The sequence below is a fragment of the Ahaetulla prasina genome, chromosome 2 (assembly GCF_028640845.1).
Source record: "Ahaetulla prasina isolate Xishuangbanna chromosome 2, ASM2864084v1, whole genome shotgun sequence".
Classification (NCBI taxonomy): Eukaryota; Metazoa; Chordata; class Lepidosauria; order Squamata; family Colubridae; genus Ahaetulla; species Ahaetulla prasina.
Window position 1 is genome coordinate 8,729,292 of NC_080540.1, and position 23,602 is coordinate 8,752,893.

The following is a 23,602-nucleotide window of genomic DNA, read 5'->3' on the forward strand; positions in this document are numbered from 1 at the left end:
CCACCTTGCTCTCTGTTGGATGGATACCAGCCTTATCTATTCGATATCCTAAAAATTCGACTGAGGGCATGCCAATTTGGCATTTGTTGAGCTTGACTTTAAGTCCAATAGCTCTGAAAATGGTCAGCACTCTTCGCAGTTTTCCCGTAGTTCCTCCAAGTCACTAGCTAACACCAAAACATCATCAAAATAGGGACCCTGCAATAAAAGTTCCATGAGATTCTGGAACAGTCGAAGAGCTAAGCTGACCCCAAATTGGAGTCTGGTGCACTTAAATGCACCCCTGTGTGTTACTATTGTCTGTGCCTCGGCTGTGGTTTTATCTACAGGCAACTCCTGGTATGCCTGAGCTAAATCCAATTTTGCAAAAATTTGCCCTGGTCCCAGCAAATGCAGCAAATGTTGGACTATGGGGACAGGGTATGCGCTTTTCTGCAATGCCTTATTCAGTGTTGCCTTGTAATCGGCACAAACGCGGACAGATCCGTCTGGTTTAACTGGTGTGACTATAGGTGTCTCCCACTTTGCATGGTCGACCGGAATCAGGATGCCCTGTTGCAGTAGCTTGTCTAGTTCTTTTTCAATTTTAGGTTTTAGGGCAAAAGGAACCTTGCTGGCCTTGAGCTGAATCGGAGCTATTTTTGGATCTAAATTAAATGAAATGGGGGTCCCCACATACTTGCCCAGGCTGTCCCGGAATACATCTTCAAATTCCTGGAGCAGCTCCTCCCTCAGGTCGCCTTCAACACTGTAGACTCCTGTGATGCCCATCCCAAAGGCCCGGAACCAATAGAGACCTAGTAAACTAGGCAAATGTTCATCTTCGATGGTGACTGGTAGCGATTTCTTATATTGTCCATACTTTACTCGAACTGTGGTGATGCCTCGGACAGGGATCTGGTTTCCTTGATAATCCTGGACTCTTAGTCTCTGAGGTTGCAATTGGCATTTCGCGACACTTGGAAGGTCTTTGGTGTCCCAGGACATGATAGTGATCGATGATCCGGTATCAACTTCCATTTTACACGGCACCCCTACTATGCAGGCTCTTGTAAAAATCTTTTTTTCTGGTTTTGTTGAGGCTTGGCCAACTCGAACTGTGGTGTGGTTGGACTTCGCGCCCTTTTTGTTTGAGCCAATAGCTGGCCGTTTCACAGAGTTTGGATTCTGCTGATAGGCTGGTTTACATTCAGCTCTGGACTTTTGGTGGCATGGCTGGAGAGCTCAACACACATGTGCTAGATGCCCTTTTCTGTCACATCTACGGCAGATGGCTTCTTTAAACCGACAATTTTGTCTCTGTTGATGACCTCCCCAGGTCATTTCTTTCTGGTTGCCCCGTTTGGAAAACTTCTTCCTTGCTCTCGCCGTCACACTCAGACTGGATTTCCTCACTGTGGACTAGTGTCGCTTTAGGGGGTGTACTTGACAACGTTGGTCTCTGTAATGTTTCAGCAGCTTTAGTGGAAAGTTCATGTGCTCTGGCTCCATCCAGGGCAATATTGAGTGTCAGGTTAATTTTGGCGAGGAGCCGCCTCTGCAAAAGAATGTCCGTTACTTCGCAAATGAGCTGTTCTAAAAGAGAGTCCTCGAGGTCCCTATATTTGCAGTGAATGGCTGCTTTTCTTAAGGCAGCCATGTAGACACTGATCGATTTACCTTCGCATTGGACTCTCTGTCAGAGTTCATATTTCTGCACGAACTTCGATGGCACCGGAGCTTAAAGCACTCTGAGCGTCGTCTGTAACACTGGCCAGGGCAGCGATTGGACGGGTGTTGGCTCCGATAACAATTCGGCATCAAATACTTCTGGCCCGCAATGGCTCAAGAAGTATGCGCGCTTCCGATTGTCCGATACCCCTTGCAACTCGTTGGCCTCGAGGAAACACTCAAAACAAGCCAAGGTCAGATGGCGCTGGCAGCATGTAGTTAGTCATTTCGATTTGTTTCTATGTGGCCGCCCTATAACTGGCTGGGTTCTAAGCTAATTTCCAAATCAGCTCTTTTCCGGTCTCACTGCCAACCTCATCCCACCCTTGTCGCCAATGTTAAGTCAGGCAATGAGGAGACAGGAGACAGTCATTGGTGACAACAGCTCTTAAGTTTATTGTGAGAACCCAGCAAATGAAATAGCAGAACTGTCCTCCTTATAAGTCACATTTGGGCTGAGGCACCAGCCAATCAGAAATGTGCTTTTTCCCGTCCAAAATTCCCTCCAATAATTCAAATACATAACAGGAGGCACACAATTCCAATGCTCCGCATGGCTGCCTGCTCTGTTGCAACCACAGGCAAGCTAAGATAGAGTGAGCAGGAGGCTGTGGTCATTTAGACCCCCCTCCATACCTGTGCAATATGATTCTGGCCATGTGAGAGCTGATTTTGGTAGTGGGCAAAAGTGGTGCAGTGGTGGTGGGATCTAAATGAAGCCTCTGAATTGTTTACTGAGTAAAAAATTAGGCCCAAGCCTGCCCTGCCTGAGGTTTTGCTCTCCCTCAGCAGCACAGGCACCACAGATTCCCAAATGTGGCAGCAATGGCTTGCCTCATTGTAATGGTAGGAGAGCTCTCCTAGAACAATTTTATCTCCAGAAGACAAGGACAGAGCTGAATCTAAAGTTTCCACCTGTGGTTCTTGATCAAAAGCCTCTGCTGCTTGCCCAGCACCATCACCACCCGATAGCTTCTGCATTCCGCCACCACTGTAAGTTGGTTGGCGCCTCCCCCCAACCCCGGCAATTGTTTTTGTGAGGCTGGGCAAGATGGGGCCAGATGGGGTGATGTCAATCAGTTGCAACTGCTGCTGGCCACCTCCAGACCCCATGCACTCGCCGCCTCCTGTGTGCACACGCAGGGGGAGTGCCCAGCCAGGCTGGGCCAGGGCCAAGGGGGTGGGGGCCATCCGCTCACTGTTCCACAGGCCTTGAATTTGAAATGTCTGCTCTATCACTATCAATAGGAGTGGCCAAATTTGCTTTGGTAATTATTAATGTCTCAAACCATTTAAGCAGTGGGTAGCTAGATGAAGTCACTGAAGCAGTAGGCATGAGCTTAAATGGACTCCAGAAGATGGTAGAGGACAGGAAAGCCTGGAGGAACGTTGTCCATGGGGTCGTGATGGGTCGGACACAAGTTCGCAACTAACAACAACAAATGTTTGTAGAGGAGGTACAGTCAAAGGATATGTCAACTATAAACAGAGGTACAGAGTTCATGTCTAATAGGTTTCAGCAGTGGTTCAGGAAGAAAGACATAACACATAGAAGAATGAAACCCTATATTCCAGCAGAGAATGTAGTTACTGAATGCAGGAATGGTGGATTACAGACTATGAAAGATGCATTACTAGCAGATGATGCAGGAATGATTAATCCGTATTGGGGTGAGGAAATGTTAACTGCCAATATTTGGTCAATAGACTATGGAGTTCAGCAATTAATCAAACTCGATACATGTTCTATGGAAGACAACCATCTTTGGCACTTTTAAGGATCTTTGGGAGCAATGCGTGGGTGCCCATTCCCAAGGCAATTAGGAGTCAAGACAACCAAATGCAAGGAAATTAAAATTTATAGGCTATCTATCAGACTCAAAGGCATATAGATTTACAGATGGACACAAAAATGTTATCTCATGTTCTATAAATTTTTCAGAACATGACAATTGGAAACAGGTACATGCCAATTCTAAAATTGTAATGCTTGTTATGAGTCTCCAGTGGATGAGCATTCACACAGGCACGCTGAACAAAAATCCAGGATTAGCTCAGGGTCAGAATGTAGGTAAGAGAAACGTTTAGAAACTAAGATTTCAGTGAAGCACCAAGGAGGTCTGAAAGAGCAAACAAAGATGTTCCTCCAGAAAGTTTTTACAGTTGATGTGGTAAAAACATGTAACATTTTTATGTGCCTCAAAATTACAAGTATCTAGAGAAACTATTTTGGAGTAGAAATAAAGGAACTGTGAGAAGGAGAGTATGTTCTAAATCAAAAGAAGAAAATATACAATTGCTAAAGGATTTGGATATTAGGAGCTAGTCCAGTGTTTGAAGTTTTTTAAGGTATGGATGGTGATAGTAGCCGCTTCAGCTATTGGCTTGAAGGTCTGTTGCATAGAGGAAGCTGTAATAAAATAACCCCAATGTATATTTTAGTGATTCCCTTTTAATTCAGGAACTCCCAAAAAACTACTGAGATTGCTTCCCAATATTCGTTTCTTGTCCTGCCCTCTGGTGCTTTGGAAAATAAATTGACTGCCTTCTCTTTGTGGCAGCCCTTCAAATACTGGAATACTGCTATCATGTCTCCCCTGGTCCTTTTTATTACTTGAAACTTATCCAATTCCTGTAATCTGTTGTGACCCAGGCCCAAGTAGATAGTATTAGACGCAAACAGTTCAAAAACAAACAGCCTTTATTAGAACAGCTGAGAATTAACTCATTCTCAGCATAGTCCAAACTAAATCAAAACAAATTCTTCATAACCCAAATTCTTCAGTCTTATCACCAACCTTGGTCTATTGTGGCAAACTGCCAAAGGCTTTTCTTGGCAAAAGTTCAGAAGCAGAAGATGCCGACAAAAAATAAATGCAGCAAGACAAGAAACAAGTCTATCAACATTGTTTTCCGACAAAGATGTTGTGCCTCGCTGCCCCCCCCCCCTTGCCGCAGCCAGGCGCTTCTCATCTCCTGCTATCTCAGCCAGAGACTGATAGTACAGAAGAATGTCCTGGCATGCCTCCAGCCCCCAGCCCTGGCACCATGCCCGGACAAACCGAGCAAACAAACCTCCTTCTGATAGCATGTGCGCCTGAAGCCAGCCAAGAGCTGGGATTACCGGCAGCTGGGGACAAAACGATGCAATGGATAGATCCACGCTTCTGGAGAATGGAGAGGCGATGTCAGCAAAAGGAAGGGAGGGGCAGGCCTGGATAAGTGCTGAGTCATGGAGCCACACCCCATGGCCTATATAAAGGATCTGCTTTCTGGCATTCTCTGAGTCAGGCAAAGTCTAACTTGGATTGCTGAAGTCACATCCTGGTCTCCTGCCTGCCCTGAGAACTCTGACAGAACTTTGGCAAAGCTGCAGAGGCTTTGCAGCCACGCTTGATACGGACTTCCCCGACCCGGCCGTCAGAGGAGGAGTGGGACACGACAAAAGAGCCCAAGAGCCTTTGCTGGTCTTTTAATTTTAAGCCTTATGGAAAGGGCCAATCATCTATTGGCCCTACTCCCAAGTCGTCCTCTTTGCTTGAGCTGCTCTTGCCTTCTGGCAGCTCTTCTCATGCGTGTACTAAGAACAGGCTCCTCCTGTTCCTCTGCCTCACTACTGTCAGCCTCTGGAGGTTTCGGAGTCTGCACATCACTCCCCAATGAACCTGGCCCCATCTCTGCCTCTGACACAGAGCCCTCATCCAGGCCTTCGCCAGCCTCCAGGACTGGCCCATGTTCTTCCTCAGCCTCATCACTGTCTGACTCAGCTGTCAGCTCTGCAGGCTGCTGGCGAACCACAACATAATCATTCGTCATATGTTTAGCAGCTAGAATTGTATTTGCAAGGAATTGGAAAAATGAGAAATTGCCATTGCAAGATGAAATTATTAAGAAAATAATGGACTGTGCAGAAATGAGTAAATTGACGTTTGTAATTAGAGAACAGGAAGATAAGCGATTTTATAAAGTATGGGACTTATTTTACCAATGGTTAGAAAGGAAATTATGATAAAGATTTCTGTTTTTAATAAGTTAAAAATTATTGATGATAATGAATTGGATATAAATGAATGATATAATTGTTTTAAAATGGATAAAATAGGATGATAATACAAAATATTGTTCCAGAATGACTATTCAGAAATTAATTGATTAAAATATTTGATTAGTTAGATGATAAAATGGATGATTAAATAAGTTAATGATAATTGTTGTTTGCACAAAAAATGTAATTCACACACTGACACATTGCATTGAAATTTGAATGGAAGATGTCTTTGTATGTTTTTAAAAAAATCAAAAAAAATCAAAAAAAAATTCAGCCTATTGGAGGAGTGTCACGACGAGGCCAGTGTCGCAACGAGATGGACATGAACCCTGGGAGCTCCGGGGGGAGCGCAAAAATCCCATCGTTATGGGGGTCCGTAATGGACCATAGTTGTCCTGCAGGGACAGCGAAGAAAGAAGGAACCGCCGGAGCGAACAGGTAAGTTGCAAATTCCCTGCAGCACCGGCCTTTCATCCTTTGACCCAGCGATGAGGTACCGCAGCCATTACAAGCTGCCAAAGTCTGGACGGCCACAAAGATTGTGCAGGAGGTTGAAGCGGTCAATTGGACAAAATATTGAAGGCGGGTGAGTGAACATCAACTCATGGTGAGGCATTTCAAAACTGATTTTTGCAACAAACCTACAAAACCCTGGAATAGCAGCTAAATTGACAAGGACTGTTAACACAATTGATTAAAAGAAATGGAAACAGTACCCAAAGACCTGACAAAATTTTGGCTTTGAAATTGAAATCTAGAGCCTTTAAACAAAAAGAGAAAAATAGAATTTATAACTGAAGCTGGAATTTGGACAATCTGGAAATTTTTAATAATTGATTAATGAATATAAACAGGGAAAAAAAAAGGGGGGGAAATTGGACTTGGATGGAACATCTCCGATTTCCTCTACTCTTTATGGATTTGAACTAAGCAAATTATTAAATTGAAGTCATGGATTTTAAATGGGATAAATTGGAAAAAGGGCAAAATAAGCTGAAACAAAACAAGGTGCAGCCCTAACTAAAGGAAACAAAATGGATAGTTTTGCTAATTGTGGACATCGAAAGGCAGAAGAGGAATTACAAGCACTTGGTCATTGTTGAAAACTTTTATGACTGAGATAAGAATGGTGAGAATTTCAAAGGAGCTTTCTATCAACAAGCTGTTTGACCTTCACAAGAATAAGAGCTACAACTTCAAAGAATGAAGCAGAGAACAACTAAAAACAAGAGAAACACACAAGTGATCTTCAAGCAAGGAATATAAAAAATAACTGTAAGACTCGATGGAAAATAATGATTTAGAATAAACTAGAGCTGTTTTTAGCAGTGACAGTGAATAAAGAATTTATGAGGTTAAAATATAAATTTAAATGACCAAACAGAGGTTGTTAGAGATATAAAGAAAGGGGAAGAGGAAGAAAGGAGATTTAACAGAAATATAGGATAATCTAAGAAAATATGGAATTTTAAGTGAATAAATGTTGAATTGAAACAGTTTAAAATTAAAACTTCTAAGAGATGAGAATATACAAGTATAAGCATGAAACTTTTTGAAATAAGAGAAATATTTGCTCCTTTTTACTTTTGCTTTTTTTTAATACAAGCTTGAGAATAATAAACTTTAAAATCTTCATTGATAAAGAAATGACTGATATTGAAGCTATGGAAATAGGCAGAATTTACTGAAATATAGGATATATTCTGTTAAAGCAAGGACTTTAAAGAGAAACAAGAAGGGAACTAATATAGGTTAAGATTGAAATACTAATGATGTTGATGAACGTATCTTTTCTTTTATGTACACTGAGAGCATATGCACCAAGACAAATTCCTTGTGTGTCCAATCACACTTGGCCAATAAAATTCTATTCTATTCTATTCTATTCTATTCTATTCTAAAGTGATGAGAATTAAATATATAAGAGATTGTTTGGAAATATGAAAGAGATGAGAATTAAATACACAAGAGATCTTTTGAAATAATGAATGTTAGCTAGTATTATTTTGTTTTTTTCTTTTTGTTTTTCTTTTGATAAAATCAAGATTAATGTTTTTTTTTTAAAAATGTGTTTATGGAAACGTAATGGAATTATAGATGTTGATGATATAAAGACTGAAAAGAAAGAAACTTGTAATTGGGAATATAGGGTTTTAATTTAGATGGGAGAGACAAGAAGGGGGGCAAAAAAAGGGGGGGCTAGACTTGATTAAAGAGTTAAATTCAGGACAGAGGGTTAGATTAAATTTTGTATTAGAGATATGCAAATAGTGAAATTAAAAAGGGGGGAAGGGAAATACATTTTAAAAAGTATACAAGAGGGTGGTGAAAAATGGAATTCGGTTTGACTATGTACTTGGCTGATATTTTTGTTCCAAAAGTATACTATATGTGGTTTGCTTCAAAAAAAATTAAAAAAAATCCAAAAAAAAAAAAAGTATCAGCCTCTTGGTGCACTCTCACTCACCAGCCATTGAAGGCTAACAAGGAGGCTCCTCCAAGCAAAGATCACAGCAGGAGTTGCAAATAAACCTGGAGATCTGGTGCTCAAAACCACAATCCCTTTTCTTCTCAATTCAATATTCCTATAGCTCAGGGGTAGTCAACCTTTTTATACCTACCGCCCACTTTTGTATCTTTGTTAGTAGTAAAATTTTCTAACCGCCCACCAGTTCCACAGTAATGCGCCGTGTATCATCATCTGCACATGCCTCTCGTGTATCGTGGATTGGGTTTGGGGGGGGGCGCCAGCTACTAGCTCTGCTTGTCTGTTACAGCTGGGCCCTGTGGGGGGGAGATGCATGAGCTATTCTGGGACAAGCCTCTTTTATTTGCGGTCGCATTATAGCGCCATTTAGTTTCACTTATGTAACATGAACTAAACATGTGCAGGTGATACTAATAGTATATTTTCAGAAATTTTAATTGTCACGGAGAATTTTATGAAAACCTAATGAAAATGTTTTTAAATAATGTTACAAATTTTTTTTAAAAAGTCAATTAAATTAAAAGAAAGTGCTTCAGTATCGGACAAAACATCTACCGCCCACCATGAAAACTGGAACGCCCACTAATGGGCGGTAGGGGCCAGGTTGACTACCACTGCTATAGCTCTTCTTCATGAAGGTCACCTGCAGGGCAGAACCACCTTTACATCTGAAATTTCACACTGCTTTTGTCACTGCCCCAAATTTCCCCAATTATATTTGCTGTTCATATTTTTCTTCAACTTGCATGCCACATTCTTGACAAAATCTGAATAGACATGCTTGGTGCACTGAATTCCTGGAACTGTTAAGAAAAGACTTTGAAACCCTTCTGCTTCTTTTCTCATTTTCTCATTATATGAGGAACCACACATGGCATTTCTATCATTTATCATGATACAAAAGGGAAATAAAGCTTCCATTTTTTTAAAAATGTGTTTATGGAAACGTAATGGAATTATAGATGTTGATGATATAAAGACTGAAAAGAAAGAAACTTGTAATTGGGAATATAGGGTTTTAATTTAGATGGGAGAGACAAGAAGGGGGGCAAAAAAAGGGGGGGCTAGACTTGATTAAAGAGTTAAATTCAGGACAGAGGGTTAGATTAAATTTTGTATTAGAGATATGCAAATAGTGAAATTAAAAAGGGGGGAAGGGAAATACATTTTAAAAAGTATACAAGAGGGTGGTGAAAAATGGAATTCGGTTTGACTATGTACTTGGCTGATATTTTTGTTCCAAAAGTATACTATATGTGGTTTGCTTCAAAAAAAATTAAAAAAAATCCAAAAAAAAAAAAGTATCAGCCTCTTGGTGCACTCTCACTCACCAGCCATTGAAGGCTAACAAGGAGGCTCCTCCAAGCAAAGATCACAGCAGGAGTTGCAAATAAACCTGGAGATCTGGTGCTCAAAACCACAATCCCTTTTCTTCTCAATTCAATATTCCTATAGCTCAGGGGTAGTCAACCTTTTTATACCTACCGCCCACTTTTGTATCTTTGTTAGTAGTAAAATTTTCTAACCGCCCACCAGTTCCACAGTAATGCGCCGTGTATCATCATCTGCACATGCCTCTCGTGTATCGTGGATTGGGTTTGGGGGGGGGCGCCAGCTACTAGCTCTGCTTGTCTGTTACAGCTGGGCCCTGTGGGGGGGAGATGCATGAGCTATTCTGGGACAAGCCTCTTTTATTTGCGGTCGCATTATAGCGCCATTTAGTTTCACTTATGTAACATGAACTAAACATGTGCAGGTGATACAAATAGTATATTTTCAGAAATTTTAATTGTCACGGAGAATTTTATGAAAACCTAATGAAAATGTTTTTAAATAATGTTACAAATTTTTTTTAAAAAGTCAATTAAATTAAAAGAAAGTGCTTCAGTATCGGACAAAACATCTACCGCCCACCATGAAAACTGGAACGCCCACTAATGGGCGGTAGGGGCCAGGTTGACTACCACTGCTATAGCTCTTCTTCATGAAGGTCACCTGCAGGGCAGAACCACCTTTACATCTGAAATTTCACACTGCTTTTGTCACTGCCCCAAATTTCCCCAATTATATTTGCTGTTCATATTTTTCTTCAACTTGCATGCCACATTCTTGACAAAATCTGAATAGACATGCTTGGTGCACTGAATTCCTGGAACTGTTAAGAAAAGACTTTGAAACCCTTCTGCTTCTTTTCTCATTTTCTCATTATATGAGGAACCACACATGGCATTTCTATCATTTATCATGATACAAAAGGGAAATAAAGCTTCCATTTTTTTTTTAAAAAAAAACATAATTTCTGAAAAAATAAATTTCTAGCAACTTCTGCTGCTGGTGGCGAGGTAGCCATTATCAAACTAATATGTAATAACCCATTTTTTTCATCCTTCCTGTCTAATACCATGACATATTTGACTACAAAAAATCAGGGAAAGTCTTTGTAGTCAAATTAAGGAGTCGATTACTCAGCCAGACTTACAATGGGACATTAGAAATAAAATTCAAGACTTCTCTACACTCATCACTTTGGGCCTCATGTGGATTTTCTTGTGTGTGATAAGAGTGGAATGTTTCCTGAAACACCGTCCACACTCAGGGCACTTAAATGGTTTCTCCCCTGTGTGTATAAGCACATGATTTAAGAGGCTAGACCTAGTACTGAAATCTTTCCCACATTCTGGACACTCGTATGGTTTCTCTCCTGTGTGAGTCGTCAGGTGTCTCACCAGGCTGGAACTCTGACTGAAATTTTTCCCACAATCAGGACATTCAAAAGGTTTCACTCCTGTGTGAATCCTCTGGTGTTTCACGAGCTCAGAATTCCAAAGGAAACTTTTCAAACAATGTGGACACTGATATGTTTTTTCTCTGGAGTGAGTCCTCTGGTGTGTCAGCAGTCTAGAATTGCAACTGAAATTTTTCCCACAATCAGGACATTCATATGATTTCTTTTCTATGTGCATCCTCTGGTGTTTCAGCCGGTTGGAATTGTGACTGAACTGTTTCCCACAGATAGCACATTCAAAGGGTTTCTCTCCTGTGTGACTCCTCTGGTGTAACACCAGGTTGGAATTGTGACTGAAACATTTCCCACAATAAAGACATTCAAAAAGTATCCCTTCTATGTGAACCCTCTGGTGGCTAATGAGGCGGGAATTTCTATCGAAACCTTTCCCACAATCAGGACATTTAAAGGGTTTCTCTCCTGTGTGAGTCCTCTGGTGTATCACCAGATTGGAATTTTGACTGAAACGTTTTTCACAATCAGGACATTCAAAAGGTTTCTCTCCTGTGTGAGTGCTCTGGTGTCTCACTAGATGTGAATTTCTAATGAAACTTTTCCCACAATCAGGACATTCAAAGGGTTTCTCTCCTGTGTGAGTCCTCTGATGAATCACCAGGCTTGAATTCTGACTGAAACCTTTCCCACAATCAGAACATTCAAAGGGTTTCTCTCCTATGTGAGTTGTTTTGTGTGTCGCCAGGCTTGAATTCTTGCAGAAACCTTTCCCACAATCAGAACGTTCAAAGGGTTTCTGTCCTGTGTGAGTTGTTTTGTGTGTCGCCAGGCTTGAATTCTTACAGAAACCTTTCCCACAATCAGAACATTCAAAGGGTTTCTGTCCTGTGTGAGTTGTTTTGTGTATCGCCAGGCTTGAATTCCGACTGAAACATTTGCCACAATTAGGACATTCAAAAGGTTTCTCTCCTGTGTGAGTCCTCTGGTGGTTCACCAGGCTGTTATTGCGACTGAAACTTTTGCCACAGATAGGGCATTCAAAAGGTTTCTCTTCTCTTCTATGCAAAATGGAAAATATTTTGGTTTCTGGCTTGATTTATTTTCCCTTTCAATGTTGCTTGTTATTCTCAGTTGTCCAGAGTGCTCTTATTTCTATCTCCATTGTCTATATAAGATTGAAAGAAAAATTTAATTGTGTATAAAAAGGTTGCAGAAGATGTGAAAAAAAGAAACAAGTATACATTACAAATAAAAGCAAACGTGACAATGCTAGAATTAACTCTTACATTAATTATGATTCATTTGACAGATGGAAGACTACCAAGATTCAATTTAAAATATCCATTCAATCATGAAATTCCCTAGTTGACTTGGATCAATCGCAAATTCTTAGCACTGCAAAAGGTTATCAAAAAATATATCTGGAAGTGCTGGATATAAATTATATAATTGCAGATATATGCATACAGAGAGAACTACAGGTGCCTACAAATGTATATATGAGGAAAATCCATGTCTTTCAAGCCTGAAAAATGTCCGAAAATGGTTACAAACCATCCAAGCTAACTTTAGAGATGTGGGGCTTTAATTGATGAAATGATGCCTAAAGCTGCTGCAAGATTTGAAGCACCAGTTTTGCCCATGGAAGTCCTCAGCTCTTAAGGGCAGAAAATACTGTTTATAATTTATTTATTTTATTTATTTATTTATTATTTAAATTTTTATACCGCCCTTCTCCCTAGGGACTCAGGGCGGTTTACAGCCAGATAAAATGACAGTACTATTACAAAATAAATACTATTAAAATACCACTAAAAAACTTATTCAAATTGGCCGCAATTAAAATTTAGCAAATAATAAAACAAAATAATAAAATAATGACGTAGGTGAAATCCCAATTAAAGCAGTCCTCACTTTGTGAGCGCAATTGTGACTGGCATTTGTGTCGCTAAGCAGCCCGATCATGAGCATGATGTCACATCACAGTGCCAACTTAAATCTGATGCTCTGCAGCTGTTAAGCAAATAGCTGTGGGTCGTTAAAGGGAATTTCACATGACTATGACTTGCAAATTCCTGCTGGGATCTCCACTGATTGTCAGACTAGCTGGGAAGGTCATAAATGGGGATCATGAGTGTGGGATGCTGAAACCATCAAATCAGGGGTGAAATGCTCCCGGTTCGGACCGGCTCACCCCATCCAGTAGCGATGGCGGCTGCTGGTTCGGAGAACCGGTGGCAAAAATCCCTGGCCCTGCCCCCCCTGCCTCTGCTGAGCCGCACCATCAGCAGAGGTGTCGTGTCCCACTCCTCCGCTGACGGCTGGGTCCGGGAAATCCGAATCAGGCGTGCCTCTGCAGCTCTGTCCAAAGTCCTAGCAAAGTCCTCAGAGCAGGCAGGAGACCAGTAAGTGACTTCAGCAAGATAAGTTTGACTTTTTGCCTGACTCAGAGACTGCCAGAAAGTAGCTCCTTTATATAGGCCATGGGGTGTGGCACCATGACTCAGCACTCATTAAGGCCTGCCCCTCCCTTCCCTCTGTAGCCTCCGCCTCCAATCTTCTGATGCGAGGTCACACCAATCAGCTGTTCTGGGAGTAAACCTCCTCAGGCTCACCTGCTGTGGAGGAGGGGAGGGTCTAGCTGCTCCGTTTGCCTGGGCATGGAGTCAGGGCTGGGGCAGGGAGATTCTCCTTCTGCAGTTTGTGTGGGCATGGAGCCAGGACTGGGACCGGGAGGCATACATTCCTCAGTGTGCGGGAGCAGGTAAGAAGGCCCCGGCTGCTCTGAGGGCGGGCAAGACACAACAAGAGGGGGGTTTTTTTTACTTTTAAAAGCAGGTTTTTCTTCAGCCAAAACATGCCTTTAAAAATTAAAAAAAGGCCTTTGAAGATCCCGCCGCTCAGCTGGGATCGGCAGAGCTTTTAAACTTTAAAAAAAATTTTTTTAAAAGGCTCCTCTGCCGATCTCACCTGAGTTCCTAAGGTTCAGCAGAACCTTAAAAAACATGGTTTCTGTAGAAAACATGTAGAAAACCTCCCTTTAAGAGATTCTAAGGCACTTACCTGATTACTGATCCAACGTATGGCTTTTTTCCCAGCCCGAAAGCCCAGTTTCACTTTCAGCACGAGACAGAATCAGTTGCTTAGCTAATCTATTTCATCACTGAGCAACTAATGCTGGCTGGCTTTGCTGGCTGAGGAACTCTGGGAATTGAAGTCCACAAACCTTAAAAAATAAAATAAAATAATAAAATAAAATATTTCTGCAGCTTTCTGAGATTTGGTGTGTTTCTGTAGTGTTTCATTCTAACTACACAAATACACAAAATCTCAGAAAGCTGTATGTGGTATTCTGTGTATGTGTGTGTGTGTTTGTCTGTTGTGTTGTGTGTGTATGTAAAGTGTGAAAGTTGGGTTTTGGTACCTCTTATTGTTTTTTATATTTTATTATTTTTATTATTTATTGTTATTGGCCATGCCCACCCAGTCATCTGACCACCAAGCCACGCCCACCGATTAAGCCAGGCCTACAGAACCAGAAGGGAAAATTTTTAGATTTCACCCATGCATCAAATCTGTGCATCATGATTAGTAATATACGACCTTATTCAGGGGGGCGCCGCGGACCTCATAGGCGTTACGGAAACCTGGCTGGGCACGGAAGGGGGCGTGCCCCTTGTTGAGATGTGCCCGCTGGGTTTCCGTGCATTCCATCAGCCGAGGGCTCAGGGTAGGGGTGGGGGGGTGGCGGTTGTGATTAGAGAGAGTCTAGAGCCGAGGGAGACCACTGTACCTCAGATTGCCGGGTGCGAATCCCTTTTTGTGAGATGAGGTCATAGGTGTCAGATGGGTTTGCTGATCACGTACCTGGCTCCTTGCTGCGTGACAGCTGCCCTGCCCGAGCTCCTGGAGGTGCTGGCTGGGGTGGCAGTTGAGACCCCCAGACTTTTAGTCATGGGGGACTTTAACTTGCCATCTTCCGGCTCGTCATTGATGGCAGCTCGGGAGTTCACGGCCTCCATGACGGCCTTGGACCTGACCCAAGTAGTTGATGGCCCTACTCACATTGGGGGTGGCACTCTGGACTTGATTTTTGTCTCTGGTCAGTGGTCGAGAGATCTGGACTTGAAGGAAATAGTCATTGAACCTTTGTCATGGTCAGATCACTCTCTTCTTCGCCTGGACTTTCTGACCGCCATTCACCACCGCAGGGAGACGGAGCCGATACGTTGGTTCCGTCCCAGGCGCCTGATGGACCCGGAGGGGTTCCGGACGGAGCTTGGGCCATTTCCTGAGGGTCTGGCTCACGGCTCGGCTGAGGAACTTGTTGCGGCCTGGGAACGGGCCGCGGTGGGGGCCTTAGACCGTGTCGTGCCTTTGCGGCCTCTGACCCGGCGCAGGTCCCAACCGGCTCCTTGGTTCTCCGAGGAGCTGAGAGGGATGAAGCGCCGGAGAAGACGCCTAGAGAGTTCCTGGAGGTCTAGCCGTTCGGAAGCTGATCAGACACTAGTGAAGTCCTATACTAGGGCTTACCTAGTGGCATTGAGGGAAGCGAGGCGTAGCTACGCCTCCTCCCTCATTGCATCGGCAGATAACCGCCCAGCCGCCCTGTTTCGGGTGACTCGCTCCCTCCTACACCAGGGGGAGCGGGATGACCCGTTGCAGGGACGTGCTGAGGAGTTTAACGTTATCTATACGATAAAATCGTTCAGCTTCGGGATGGTCTGGACCAAAATTGCAGTGACGCGGGTGAGACGGCTGAGGGTGGTCTTGGTGACATTTTATGGGATGAGTTTGACCCTGTGGCTCCCGAGGACATGGACAGGTTGTTGGGTAGGTTGAATGCCACCACGTGTTTACTGGACCCGTGCCCCTCCTGGTTGGTGCTGGCCACTCAGGAGGTGACACGAGGCTGGCTCCAGGCAATTACGAGCGCTTCCTTGGTGGAGGGAGTCTTCCCGGCCACCTTGAAAGAGGCAGTGGTGAGACCCCTCCTCAAAAAGCCTTCCCTGGACCCGGCTGTTTTAGGTAATTATCGTCCGGTCTCCAACCTTCGCTTTGCGGCGAAGGTTGTAGAGAGTATGGTGGCATATCAGCTTCCCTTACACCTGGATGAAACTGTCTATCTAGACCCGTTCCAGTCCGGCTTCCGGCCCGGATATAGTACGGAGACGGCTTTGGTCGCGTTGGTGGATGATCTCTGGAGGGCCAGGGATAGGGGTTACTCCTCTGCCCTGGTCCTATTAGACCTCTCAGCGGCTTTCAATACCATCGACCATGGTATCCTGCTGCGCCAGTTGGGGGGATTGGGAGTGGGAGGCACCGTTTATCGGTGGTTCTCCTCCTATCTCTCCGATCGGTCGCAGACGGTGTTGACAGGGGGGCAGAGGTCGGCTCCGAGGCGCCTTACTTGTGGGGTGCCGTAGGGGTCGATCCTCTCGCCCCTTCTGTTCAACATCTATATGAAGCCGCTGGGTGAGATCATCAGTGGCTTCGGTGTGAGGTACCAGCTGTACGCTGATGACACCCAGCTGTACTTTTCCACACCGGGCCACCCCAACGAAGCTATCGAAGTGTTGTCCCGGTGCTTGGAGGCCGTACGGGTCTGGATGGGGAGAAATAGGCTCAAGCTCAATCCCTCCAAGACTGAGTGGCTGTGGATGCCGGCATCCCGGTACAGTCAGCTGAGTCCTCGGCTGACTGTTGGGGGCGAGTCATTGGCCCCGATGGAAGGGGTGCGCAACTTGGGCGTTCTCCTGGATGAACGGCTGTCTTTTGAAGACCATTTGATGGCCGTCTCCAGGAGAGCTTTTTACCAGGTCCGCCTGGTGCGCCAGTTGCGCCCCTTTCTAGACCGGGATGCCCTATGCACGGTCACTCATGCCCTCGTGACGTCTCGCCTGGATTACTGCAATGCTCTCTACATGGGGCTCCCCTTGAAGGGCATCCGGAGGCTGCAGTTAGTTCAGAATGCCCCTCGTGGCTCCCGTATGACACCAATCCTGCACAGACTGCACTGGCTACCTGTGGCCTTCCGGGTGCGCTTCAAGGTTTTGGTAACCACCTTCAAAGCGCTCCATGGCATAGGGCCGGGTTATCTACGGGACCGCCTACTGCTACCGAATACCTCTCACCGACCCGTGCGCTCTCACAGAGAGGGACTCCTCAGGGTGCCATCAGCTAGGCAGTGCCGTCTAGCGACGCCCAGGGGAAGGGCCTTCTCTGTGGGGGCTCCCACCCTCTGGAACGAACTCCCCCCAGGACTCCGTCAACTTCCGGACCTCCGAACCTTCCGTCGCGAGCTCAAGACACATTTATTCATCTGTGCAGGACTGGCCTAGATTTTAAATTTATAGGGGTTTTAAATTGGTTTTAATATTTATATTTATATTTAAAAATTTGGCATTAGAATAAGTTTTTTCATGGTTATTTTAATGTGTATATAAATGTTTTATTTGCCTGTGAACCGCCCTGAGTCCTTCGGGAGATAGGGCGGTATACAAATATGAATAATAAATAAATAAAATAAATAAATAGTACCCAAATTGGTGCATCTCCTTTTCCTGCACCTTCATGGCCACAGGAATTGCTGACATGCTGTCAATGAACAAGTGCTACGATGACCACAAATGTGTGGACCAGGTGTTGTATGTCTGCTTTTACAGTGCCATAGTAATTTGGAAGGCTCAAGGAAGAAGTGGTAAGTGAGAACTACATATACAACTGAACATCCCAAAAGTTCCTCAATAGCTATTTTTAAAAAAGTGCTGGATTAAGTAGAGTTGAACCTGGTTAATACAGGGATGCGGCACCAATCTGAAACACCTTGCTTCTTGGCAAGACATGAAGGCAAAGAAACAAAAATCCCCAAAAAAGACCAGTGGCAGTTTCAGTCCAATCTTGTTTCCAAGAAACAGCAAGTCCATAACAGAATAACAGAAGTGGAAGGGGCCTTGGTGGTCTTTTAACCAATCTCCTGCTCAGGCAGGAGACCCTATACCATTCCAGACAAATGGCTGTCCAATCTTGCCTTAAACCTTCCTGACAAACCTAGATAACAACGTTGTCATCCAAAAGGTAGAGGAGGAAACTAGGGGTCTCCTATAGTGACCTAAAGCCCAGTCCAGCACAATACTAGTGAAAAAGAAAAATAAGAAATCTAAAAGAAAAGAGTCAGATAAACTGAAAGACAAAAGGATAATTATAAAAATGGAAAGAGGGACATACCAGCATTTACCCTGAATCTACAAAAATGAAATCAGGAAAGCTAAGGCTCAGAATGAACTAAGACTTGCCATAAATGTCAAAAATATTTTTAAAACAAAATTTCAACATGTAAAATACAAGAAAAAAGTGAAGGAAACAATAGGTCCGCTAATGGGAGAAGATGACAAGGAAGTGACTGGCAGCAAGGAGAAAGTGGGGCTACTTAATTCATTATTTGCATCTGTTATCGTGCAAAAAGAAAAATTGTTCAACCCACCAAAAACAGAAATGTAAATGACAGACTAGGAATACAAATTAAAATAGGCATGAAAATGGTAAGAGATCGCCTGTCCATTCTAAATGAATTCAAATCATCAGGACCAGATTCATTACATTCCAGAGTTCTGAAGGAACTGGCAGACCTGATCTCAGAACTATTGAACCACATCTTTCAAAGATCCTCGAGCACTTGTGAACTACCGGAAAAGAGCCGATTGTCATGGCTTTGTCAGATCCCAGTTCTGAGGAGGAGGAAGAACCAAGATTGTCTGATGGGGAAGGCATGGTCCCCTCCAAATGAGTAGAGAGCCCAGGGGCTGAGGATGAGGCAATCCTAAGGCTGTTTGGCAATGCGGGGAGGTGGCTGACCAGAGAGAGAGAGCCACCTGCAGGAGCGGAGCAGCTACGGAGGGCCAGCAGAGATGACATGCGCCAGACCACCTCTGATTAGGAACATCTGCCCCACCCACCCCGCTTGATGCAGAGGTGAGGAAAGGAGAGTGGAGAGATGCACAAAGGAAGTCAGGAAGGGGGCTTGAGACGAAGCAGCCCCACCCCTCTTCACAAGAAAAAGCTGGGGAAGGATGAGTTAACCAGATGCTATGTTTATTGGGAACACATGCTTGTTTTGATGTGCACCTTCCCCACTTTGTTGGATCCTGTCTCTTGAACTTTGGACTATGTTTTTGGACTCTGAACCTCACACATTGCTTGTGGACTTTGGACTTGACTCTTGGACTGTGCTTTTATTGTTGGAACTCTGGACTTGTAGGTATTGTTGCTTCCTCTGCCTCATGGTCAGCCGGGACCTAGTTTGTAGAGAGGAATTCAGGCTGAGGGTTGGGTCACAGCTTCACAGGCACCATTAGTGGGTCGTTTGATACTGAGCAATAAAGGAAATAAATAAAGCTTATTCTTTTATAAATTGTAACAAATGTAATACCAAAGTGTGAGACTATCTGACTTCTGTTTCCTGACTATGCAAAGTGACTACAAATGGTAATCAGTGGAGACAATTGTATTATGACTTGCTAAGAGCTCCCCAGGAAGCAGGAACTTATGCCTTGGGCAAAAATCGCTATCAGGAGATAGGAACATCTGCCCAAGGTGAAAATTATAAGTAAATAAGAAAAGATATTAGTGGATGGATGGAAATTGTCAAGATGACCCTTTAAAGTGTAAAACAACTAAAAGGATGATCTAAGAATAAGGGGGAAATGGGACGGCTTCTTAGGCATGGCGTTGATTGTGATGGTGTATAAAATGTATAGCTTGAAAACTGCTTTTTGTGCTCTTCGGACTCAATCCTTTTGGAAAGAGGCTGTGCTTGCAACCACTTTTTCTTTTTTTCTTGTCATATTTTTCTCCAATAAATCGTTGATTTTGTTAACCAGACTTGTCTTGGAGTTGTGAGTATCAAATTTGGGGGGTTTAAATCTCACAGCAATAAAGTGCTCAGTATCAAACTAAGTGATAAGTAAGCAATAAACAGACGCTACTTAAACCCTGCCTTGCCAGCCTGACTTGGGTAGATGTAGTTCCTATCTTCAAAGAAGGGGGGGAAATGGATTCACAAAGCTACAGACCAATCAACCTGACATCAATGCTTGAGAAAATCCTAGAAAAGATAATCAAGCAACAGATCTGCAAACACCTAGGAGCAAGGAAACTTATAACCAGAAGTCAACATGAGTTTGTTGAAAAAATATCATGCCAAAGAAATGTTATTTCATTCTATGAGAAATCATCTAAATCAATGGATCAGCAAAATGCTGTGGATATAGTATACTGGAATTTCAGTAAGGTATTTGATAAAGTAGACCACAATCTACTTCTTGATAATTGAAGCCATCCCCAAAGCATCAACCCTGTCTTGAAAGAGACTTTTTAAATCTTCCCACCAGCAGAAAACTGCAGCCACCAATTTCATAGCGTGCAGCACCAGTGAGCTTAAATTTGGGGAGGGAAGGAACCTGCAGCAGCAGCAAGTCCTTCTCTGCTTCCAGACCGTGGAAGAAACCAAACAGCACTACTTGCTTCCGAATTCTTCTCCAACCTGTCCTCATCTTACCTTCTGCCAGCTGCTGCTTCAACCCAGGGAAGAGCACAAAAGCCACTCTGCACACCACCTTCCGCCCATGAATGATCCGGATGTTCCTCTGCGCTTCTTCCCTCCTCCCATCCTCTCTAGCAGTATGGTACTCGATGGTTTTAACTCTTTTATTATGTATTATGCATTTTTCTGGCATAAATGTTGCCTATCTGACTGCCACCTCCTGTCCTGATAGCAGCAGAAAAACACGCCTGTCCCGCCTCTACCTAAGTCATTTGCAAGATGCTTTCGCTGATTAAATGCTATCAAATCGTTACTGACTTCTAGCAACTGACTTTTGCAACAGAGCCAAATGAAATAGTGAAATGTGAGGCTACTTATCTTAAGAAGATTAGCTATGTTGCTGAGCCTTAAAAGTTAGTGAAGGTTTTAGAAAATTACACAATCAGCTTTCTTAGGGGTGACTCTCAGTAGAAATCAAAGCCTCTCTACATCCAAAAACTTAAAAGAGTGACTTCCTGTGCTTCCCAAGGATTTAGGACATTGGCAGCACCATCAAGCCAAATACTTTGGGGAAGAGAGCTTCACTCTTGCTGACCAAAGCTGCATCCAAAAGCACCAACCAGAGATCTTCATTCCTCAAGGAGGAAATTTTATATCTGCTAAATGCTAAATGCCATGTGCTTCTGTAAATTTGTTTGCACTGAAGTCTCCATTAGGTTAGAGAGAGAAAAATATGCAGCAGAGCCTAGAAAATGGAGCCTAAGAAAGAGGGGCTGATTGCCTTTATATGGTAGAAGAAATGTTCTCCCCCAAAAAAAATTGTAAAAAAACAAAAGGCAAAAATAGAATAGCCCATCAAATCACATAACTAGCTAATCTACAAGCTAACCTTTTTAGAAGGACACCCTACAATGCCATTTTTAATGCAGATTTAATAAGGTATGGATGGTGAGGATAGTGGCTATTGGTTCTGGGCTCTGTTGTATATAGGAATCTGGAATAAAATAACCCAAAACTTTTAGTGGGGTTTCCTTTTCTCATCATGAGGAACTCATGATGGCATAAAAATCCCTTCCTGGGTAGCATGTCTCTTGCTGTTCTAATGCTGGCGGGTTAACCTTATTATCTCCTAAAGGTCATGTACTGTTTTTAGAATTTGGGTGTAGGGGGGTGTAAATTTTAATCCCATCTGTGGAAGTGAAGGTGTTCTGTTTCTTAATAGGCTGGCCCAGTCTTTCTTCATGGCCATCTCTAAAGACTTCAGGAATCTGCTGGGGGCTATTAAAAAAGACTGAGGCTGCTGCCTTTAAGAACGTTTCTCCATTTCTCCTTTGGGGAAATATAATATTCTGCCTCTTTTAATATTCCCCAAAATATCTAGGAGGAAGAATCCTATTTCTCTGATGTTAGTTTTAATGTGTCTTCTATCTATATTTTAATTCACTTAAGTGCTCTACACTTAATCTTTAATTATGACAAACTATTATTTTTATGCCCAGATTCATACCCATGCCTCCTTTTCTTGCCTTCTGGGGGTTTTGTTGTTCCCATCAGACACTTCCAAGGAAAAAAAACTTGCACTCTGCAATGAACTCTTGCAGTAGCCAGCACAGCCATAAACTTTCAAGTTCTTCTTTTCCCTGTCTAGTGAGATCCAAATTCAGATATCCACTCGATAGGGAAATGTACTCATTGACTTGGATCAATCACGAATTCAACCCAATTCAGGTAGTCCTCACTTACTGACAGCCATTGGGACCAGCAAGTCTATTTCTAAATGGCATGGTCATTAAGTATGACATCACTTAACCATGCCAACTTACAGCATCTGTTCTAGCTGTGGTCATTAAGTGAATCACCATGGTCTGCTCAGTGCAGTGTAACATGACTGTGACTTGAAGCTTCCTGTCAATTCCCAATTCATTTTGTTTGTTAGAAGTCAGTTGTGAATGTTCCAAATGCTGAGTCCGTGACTGGGGGACACAACAACAGCAAGTGCAAGCTAGTGTCACTCCCACGTAACTGAGATAGCCACAACATTGAGGAACACTTTAAAGTCGTCTTTTTAGCACAACCGTAGCTTTGAAGACTGAGTCGTAAGCAATAAGGGAGGCGTACCTATAAAACTGAACATCCCAAATGAGCTCAACAACGATTTTTTAAAAAAAAGTTGTGGGTTAAGCACAGTTGTGCTACGTTAATCCATGAATGGCACACCACCAGGAAATCCTGTGTTTGTTTGCTAGATATGGAAGTAAAAACAAAATTCCTGAAGACAGCAGTGGAAGATGAGTTCCAAATTGTTGCCAAGAAAAGAACATGCCCATAAAATTACAAGGTCTCAACCCTTAACACGGAGGAGACTAAAAAAAATCTCCCGACACAAAGAAAAATGGAGGCACCAGTTTTAAAGCATGCACCACCAGTGGAATAAAATCCGGGGAAAGAAGGAATATGTAGCAGCTGACTTGTTTTAGCCTCCTTGCTTCTCTGTTTTTACACCCTGGGGAAACCCCAACAGCCCTACTTGCTTCCGGCCTCTCCTACACCTGCCCGCAGCTCACCTTTCAGCTGCTGCTTCCAACCTGGGAAGACAAGGAGGGCTACCCACCCCCGGCCCCCGCCTCCCTCCTCCCGCCTCCAACCTCTCAGCGGAGAGCCGGAAGAGGAAGCTCTCCTGCTGTTGTTTTCTTCTCCTCCAAATCCTCTCTAGGAATCTACTGTTCGAATGTTTGAACTTCTTTGGCTTCAATTACCGATGCTCTACTTGCAGTGAAAGTTGTCTAGCGCGGCCGTTGCTTATCTATGGTGCGCCATCTAGTGACGTAAAGCTGAAAACCAGGATGTTCTATCTCTACCTAAGGCAGTATCAATATTTTTTTATTGATTATGCTCAGTCAAGTCGACTCCAGTGATCAGATCACATCGATAGACTTTCTTCCATGATGATTATCCCTAACTTGTTCATTCAGGCCTCCCGAGGATTCACTCATCACCACAGAAGTAGAGCAAAAAGCTTCCCATGGAAGAGGTGAGAACTACACTGAGGAAAAGAACCAGGGGGAACTATTTTAT

At 43.3% G+C, this 23,602-nt stretch overlaps 2 protein-coding genes across 8 annotated transcripts in view; both read right to left on the bottom strand.

Moving 5' to 3' along the window:
- LOC131193112 (zinc finger protein 268-like) overlaps nt 1-22,173 on the bottom strand; it is a 33,575-nt gene extending 11,402 nt beyond the window's left edge. Inside the window, exons 1-2 of one of the 7 annotated variants that reach the window (XM_058172958.1) lie at nt 20,543-22,018; nt 14,050-14,212 (exon numbers count right to left, since the gene is read on the bottom strand). The gene's annotated coding sequence lies outside the window, so the exon portion shown is untranslated. The other 6 variants (XR_009153847.1, XR_009153848.1, XM_058172963.1 and 3 more) reach the window with 6 other exon arrangements.
- LOC131189614 (zinc finger protein 84-like) lies at nt 9,203-12,082 on the bottom strand (the record flags this gene model as incomplete). Its single annotated transcript, XM_058165809.1, has 1 exon — nt 9,203-12,082. A coding segment is annotated over one exon (1,335 nt), but the record flags the coding sequence as incomplete, so codon positions are not given.
- Nucleotides 22,174-23,602: the final 1,429 nt, after the last annotated feature.